At 52.4% G+C, this 6,716-nt stretch overlaps 1 protein-coding gene across 5 annotated transcripts in view; it reads right to left on the bottom strand.

Moving 5' to 3' along the window:
• Window positions 1-6,716, bottom strand: part of KANK2 (KN motif and ankyrin repeat domains 2) — a 36,105-nt gene that overhangs the window by 11,185 nt on the left and 18,204 nt on the right. For all 5 annotated transcript variants that reach the window (XM_032251735.1, XM_032251737.1, XM_032251736.1 and 2 more), the window contains 4 exons: window positions 4,057-4,224; window positions 3,849-3,951; window positions 1,892-2,131; window positions 1,183-1,270 (listed from right to left, as the gene is read on the bottom strand). In XM_032251735.1, coding sequence (XP_032107626.1) covers window positions 1,183-1,270; window positions 1,892-2,131; window positions 3,849-3,951; window positions 4,057-4,224 — 599 coding nt within the window. The remainder of the gene's footprint in view (window positions 1-1,182; window positions 1,271-1,891; window positions 2,132-3,848; window positions 3,952-4,056; window positions 4,225-6,716) is intronic.

Genomic DNA, 6,716 nt, shown 5'->3' with positions numbered 1-6,716 from the left:
GTTTCGCTCATGTTACCCAGGCTGGAGTGCAATGGCGCGATCTCGGCTCACCGCAACCTCCGCCTCCTGGGTTCAGGCAATTCTCCTGCCTCAGCCTCCTGAGTAGCTGGGATTACAGGCACGCGCCACCATGCCCAGCTAATGTTTTGTATTTTTAGTAGAGACGGGGTTTCACCATGTTGACCAGGATGGTCTCGATCTCTTGACCTCGTGATCCACCCGCCTCGGCCTCCCAAAGTGCTGGGATTACAGGCTTGAGCCACCGCGCCCGGCCTTTTTTTTTTTTTTTTTTTTTTTTTTTTAAATGGTGGGGTCTGCTCTGTTGCCCAGGCTGGAGTGCAGTGACATGATCAGGGCTCATGGCAGCCTCACCCTCCTAGGCTCAAGCCGTCTTCCTATTTCCACCTCCCAAGTAGCTGGGACTACAGGCAAGCACCACTATACCTGACTAATTTTTAAAAAAATTTGTAGAGGTTGGGTGCAATGGTTCACGCCTATAATCCCAGCACTTTGGGAGGCTGCGGTGGGCAGATCACTTGAGGTCACGAGTTGGAGACCAGCCTGGACAACATGGTAAAACCCCATCTCTACTCAAAATACAAAAAATTAGCCAGGCGTGCTAGTAGTCCCAGCTACTTAGGAGGCGGAGGCAGGAGACTTGCTTGAACCTGGGAGGCAGAGGTTGCAGTGAGCTGAGATTGCGCCACTGCACTCCAGCCTGGGCGACAGAGTGAGACCACCTCAAAAAACAAAAATAATTTGTTTGTAGAAATGGGGTCTCACTATGCTGCCCAGGCTGGTCTTGAACTCCTGGCCTCAAGCAATCCTCCTGCCTTGACCTCCCAAAGCACTGGGATGACAGGGACTGCACCCGGCCCTGGTTATAATCTCCAAAGTCAAGTGTAGACGCCCAAAAAGGGAAATCTGGACATCCCTCCCCGGAAGCTCCCAGTAAGAACAGGAACCCCAGGCCAGGCTTGGCCAGTGAAAGGTCATCCTCCAGCCTTGCCCTATCTCCCTGGCCTCTCTCCGAGGCCCATGACTTGAGCAACACCCACCCCCAAGCTTCGGGCTTGGGCCTTAGAGTCCCTACTACGCAGGAGCAGGAAGTCACTGAGGATGAGGAGAGGCCACGGGTGTGGTGGAAGTAGGGGTCCGGGGGGGCCCAGGGCCAGAACGTACCAGCTGCCGCTCTGTGAGGGCGTTGGCATTATCCAGGTACTTTTCCAGGGCCAAGCAGGCTGAGATGAGGTCAGGGCTTAGCTCCATCCTGCCAGGAACAGACAAGCAGGGAACTAAGTAACCCCCAGCCCCCTGCGTTCTCCCTCCAAATCCTCGGATCCCACTCTGGTGTCTGGGAAGGGACTGACATTCTGCACCATGTCACCCACACTAGGGTCACCTGAATGGTGGCATCTCAGACCCTCCTTCACCTGGAACACACATTTACATTGCACCCCAAAAGGCAGATGTGGGGAACACACAGACCCCCAAGGGAGAATGGACACACAAGACAAAGTTTATTCTAAATGCCCGTTGGCAGATGGAAAATATTTCCCAAGGGCAAAGTTTTTCACCAGGGAAATAAAAAAGAGACATAAACAGAACAGGCAGATAGAGGGAACATCCCAAAGTAGGTGGGTAACTTCAGGATAAACTTTGGCTGGCCCCCTAAATCCTAACCCCGGCAGTCCAAAATACTTCCACCAGGGCCTTTAGCAAAGCCTCCAGAACTTCAGATGCCCAGAAGGAGCAAGTGATTGATTGCTAATTCAGACTAAAGTGAGTATGACTGATAGGAGGGTCCTTCAAAGGGCTTGAATGGTGGGGTTTGAGGTAGAGGTCATCCACCTCCGGCCCTGCTTGAATCCCTCCCACCCACAAAACTGACCTGATCTCCTCCTCCGTGTTTGACCCTGACGCCCCCTCTGCTGTGGGTATGTGCTGAGATTCTCGAGACAGTGGGCACTCCTGCCGACTGGTCTTGGCCACTGCCGTCCCTGCAGGCGTGAGCTGGGGGGCTTCGGCCACACTCAGAACCCTCTCCCCCGGCTCTGGGGCCTCGTTCTCTGTGCTCTCATTGTCTGAGATGTTCTCTGTTGTGCTGGAGTCCTCGGATGACGACTCATACCTGGGGAGGAACGAGCAGGGCGGGGGAGACGCTGCAGATGGGATGACAAATGGCGGGAAAGGAAGGCAAGGATCTGGCTACCTGACCTCTGTGGGCGTCAGCTTCCCCTTCTGTTCAATGGCAGGATTGGCATTTCAGGGCTGTGGGGATGTGGTCTACAGCAACGGGAACACAGTAAGTGCTCAGGGAACATTAGCAGTGGTTGAGAGCATGCTTGGGGTGAGGCGCACTGCTTTTTACTTGCTGCTCTTTGACATTTCTAGCACACCACCCCCTGCTTTTTTTTTTTTGAGATGGAGTCTCAGTCTGTTGCCCAGGCTGGAGTCCAGTGGCGCGATCTTGGCTCACTGCAACCTCCATCTCCCGGGTTCAAGCAATTCTCCTGCTTTAGCCTCCTGGGTAGCTGGGATTACAGGTGCCCACCACCATGTACAGCTAATGTTTTTATTTTATTTTATTTTATTTTTTAAGACGGGGTTTCACCGTGTTAGTCAGGCTGGTCTTGAACTCCCGACCTCAGGTGATCCGCCCGCCTTGGCCTCCAAAGTGCTTGGATTACAGGCGTGAGCCACCGTGCCCGGCCATGTTTTTATTTTTAATAGAGACAGGGTTTCATTATTTGGTCAGGCTGGTCTCAAACTCCTGACCTCAAGTGATCCACCCACCTCAGCCTCCCAGAGTGCTGAGATTACAGGCATGAGCCACGACGCCCACCCCAGTCTTTTTAAGATCATGTCCGACTCTGTTGCCCAGGCTGGAGTGCAGTGGTGCAATCTCGGCTCACTGCAGCCTCTGCCTCCTGGGTTAAACGATTCTCCTTCCTCAGCCTCCCAAGTAGCTGGAACTGTGCCCACCACACCCAGCTATATTTTGTATTTTTAGTAGAGACAGGGTTTCATGATGTTGGCCAGGCTGGTCTTAAACTCCTGAGCTCAAGTGATCCGGCTGCCTCGGCCTCCCAAAGTGCTGGGTTTACAGGTGTGAGCCATCGTGCCCGGTCCCTCTAGCCCTTTTAACACAGGTGATTCACACTCTCATCCCACCGCAAACAGGGATCTCTCGTGTTTCTTGCTGCCTCTGGACAAAACCTAATCAAGTTTCTAGGCTCGGCATTCAAGGCCCCAAACCAACCATCACTCCCTGCACCTCCTGGTTCTCATGTCACTCTGCTTTCCTGCCTCTGAGCCTTTACCCACACTGTGCCTCTGCCAGGAGAGCCCTCCTCATGCCCGCTCTTTGCCTTGCTGGCTTTGACTTCTCCTGCAGCACCTGCATCTCCTCCTTCTGGAACCCCCCTAGGGCCACCTGTGTCTTTCTTGAGGCCCCCATACCATCTGAGTGTCGTCCCCCTCACGGCTCCAACCACAACCTGATAAGTGGCTCCAACTACCCATCAGTGCCCAGCTCCCCGCTGGACCAGGAGCTCTATCAGGGCAGGAAGTGGAGTCGGGCACCTTCCATGGGGTAGCGCAGTGCAGTGCTTACACCCTGAGGAGTTGAGCCCAGCCACCCGGGGCTGACTCCTGGGACACCGAGTGAGCTCTGCAACGCGCTCAGCCTCCTCATTCCTCACTTTCCTCATCTCTCCATTGTGGTTTGATTAAATGAATGAACCAAAGCAAGCGGCTCGGAACGAGGACATTAGGAGGCTCTTGTGTGTGGATGAATGGAGGAAGGGGCGGGACGTGTGGAGTCGGGGAGGGACTTCTCCTCTCACCCGCCATTGACCCCCACGAACTGGAGGCTCCTCTGGTGGGTCGTGGGGTCTGCAATCTCCTCTTTCTGTTTCCTGATAGATTGCACGCCTGCCGGAGGCCCGCCTGGAGGGGAGGACAGAAGCGGTGTTGTGAGAATCCTTCAAGGCCAGACTCCGAGTTGAAGTCATTCAGGTGCCCCATCCCTCTTGGCGGCCACGCCCCACTTACCAGGGCCCCTGGCCTCCTCAGACTCTCGGGAGGCTGCTTGCCTGGTGGGCTCCCTGTGGGTGGTGTCCTGGGTAGGCACCCAGCCTGGGGTCTTCTCAGGCTCTGTCAGGGAGGTTACCTCGGACCCTGGGGGTGACGAGGATGATTCAGCAGGAACTTGTGGGAGGCCTGGAGGGACAGGAAATGAGGTGTCTGCTAAAAGCCAAACAACCACACTGCGGGTCACACACCCCAGGCCAGGTGCTGTCCAGGGCTGATTTTCGTGTTATCACATCCAGTCTTCCTGGACCTCAGAGGGAAGTTGGATTATTATGAATGAGGAAACTGAGGCACAGAGCTGCCAAGGTCACCCCTTGAGCAGGTGGCAGAATCTACTTCCAACCGCGGTTTGGTGCCTGCCCAGCAGCTAGTCAGGGACAGGGACAAACCTGTGGATATTCCTGGCTTCAGCCTGAGTGAGCTCTAAACGTAAGCTCTGGCCCGGCGCGGTGGCTCACGCCTGTCATCGCAGCAATTTGGAAGACCAAGGCGGGTGGATCACCTGAGATCAGTAGTTCCAGACCAGCCTGGCCAACATGGCGAAACCCTGTTTCTACTAAAAATATAAAAATTAGCTGGGCATGGTGGCGAACACCTATAGTCCCAGCTACCCGGGAGGCTGAGGCAGGAGAATTACTTGAACCCGGGAGGTGGAGGTTGCAGTGAGCAGAGATCACGCCACTGCAATTCAGCCTGGCAACAGAGCAAGACCCTGCCTCTTTAAAAAAAATCAGATGGGCCGGGAGTGGTGGTTCACGCCTGTAATCCAAGCACTTTGGAGGCCAAGGCGGGCGGATCACCTGAGGTTGGGAGTTCAAGACTAGCCTGACCAACATGGTGAAACCCTGTCTTTAAAAAAAAATTTTTTTTTAAATCAGATAAAAACATGCCTTGGCAGCCAGGCTCATGCCTGTGATCCCAGCACTTTTGGAGGCCATGGTGGGCAGATCACAAGGTCAGAAGTTCAAGACCAGCCTAGCCTTCATGGTGAAATGCTATCTCTACTAAAAATGCAAAAATTAGCTGGGCGTGGTGGTGGGCATTTGTAATTTCAGTGACTCAGGAGGCTGAGGCGTGAGATTCCCTTGAACCTGGGAGGTGGAGGTTGCAGTGAGTCGAGATCATGCCACTGCACTTCATCCAGCCTGGGGGATACAGCAAGACTCTGTCTCTAATAAAAAAAAAAAAAAAAAAAAAAAAAGAAAAGAAATCCTGGGGAAGCCATAAAATGAGGTGGAGCAACATTATGCTAAGTGAAAGAAGCCAGATGCAAAAAGAGAGAAAAACATTGCATGATTCCATTCACACGAGGTCCCTCGAGTTGTCAAGATTTATTATCATTATTATTTGCTACAGACTCTCACTCCATCGATCAGGCTGGAGTGCAGTGGTGTGATCTCGGCTCACTGCAACCTCTGCCTCCTGGGTTCAAGTGACTCTTCTGCCTCAGCCTCCTGAATAGCTGGAATTTTAGGTGCCCACCACACAAAATAAACTTTGTATTTTTAGTAGAGACAGGGTTTTACCACGTTGGCCAGGCTGATCTTGAACTCCTCACCTCAGGTGATCTGCCCGCCTCAGCCTCCTAAAGTGCTGGGGTTACAGGTGTGAGCCACTGCGCCGGGCCCTAGAGTGGTCAGATTTAAACACACAGAAAATAGAACAGTGGGTGCCAGGGACTGGGGAAGGGGAATGGGAAGTGAGTGTTTAAGGGGGCCAGAGTTTCAGTTTTAAGTTCTAAAGATGGATGGTGGTGGCAGTTGCGCAATAGTGTGAATGGGCCAGATGTGGTGGCTCACACCTATAATCCCAGCACTTTGGGAGGCTCAGGTGGAAGGATCACTTGAGCCCAGGAGTGTGAGACCAGCTTGGGCAACAAAGGGAGGTCCTGTTCCTAAAAAACATATGAAAAACAAAACAAAACAAAATGACGCAAATGTACTTAATGCCACTGAATGATATATTCAAAAATGGCTAACAGGGTAAGTTGTTTTTTTTTTTTTTGGAGATGGAGTCTTGCTTTACTGCCCAGGCTGGAATGCAACGGCGCGATCTCGGCTCACTGCAACCTCAGCCTCCTGAGTTCGAGCAATTCTCCTGCCTCAGCCTCCAGAGTAGGTGGGATTACAGGTGTGTGCCACCACACCAGGCTAATTTTGTATTTTTAGTAGAGATGGGGTTTTACCATGTTGGCCAGACTGGTCTTGAACTCCTCACTTCCAGTGATCCACCCGCCTCAGCCTCCCAAAGTGTTGGGATTACAGGCGTGAGCCACCACCCCCGGCCAGATGGTAAATTTTATGTTGTATGTATGTTACCACAATAGTTTAAAAAGTGAAAAAATTTGAGAAGCTGAGGCAGGAGGATCACTTGAGGCTAGGAGTTCAAGACCAGCCTAGGCAACATAGCAAGGCTCCACCTCTACAAAAAATTTACAAATTAGCCAGGTGTAGTGGAGTGTGCCTACAGCTACTTGGGACTATACATGGCTGAGAGGAGAGGATCACTTAAGCTCGAGAGTTTGAGGTTACACTGAGCTGTAACACTGCCGTACTCCAGCCTGGGTGACTGAGTGAAACCTGTTTTTTTTTTTTTTTTTTTTTTTTTTTTTTTTTTTTTTT

Source organism: Sapajus apella, unplaced genomic scaffold, assembly GCF_009761245.1.
Source record: "Sapajus apella isolate SASKATOON/1434 unplaced genomic scaffold, GSC_monkey_1.0 scaffold77, whole genome shotgun sequence".
In the NCBI taxonomy this organism is placed as follows: Eukaryota; Metazoa; Chordata; class Mammalia; order Primates; family Cebidae; genus Sapajus; species Sapajus apella.
The sequence above is the reverse complement of the archived record's forward strand: the minus strand, read 5'-3'. Positions and strand labels throughout refer to the sequence as shown.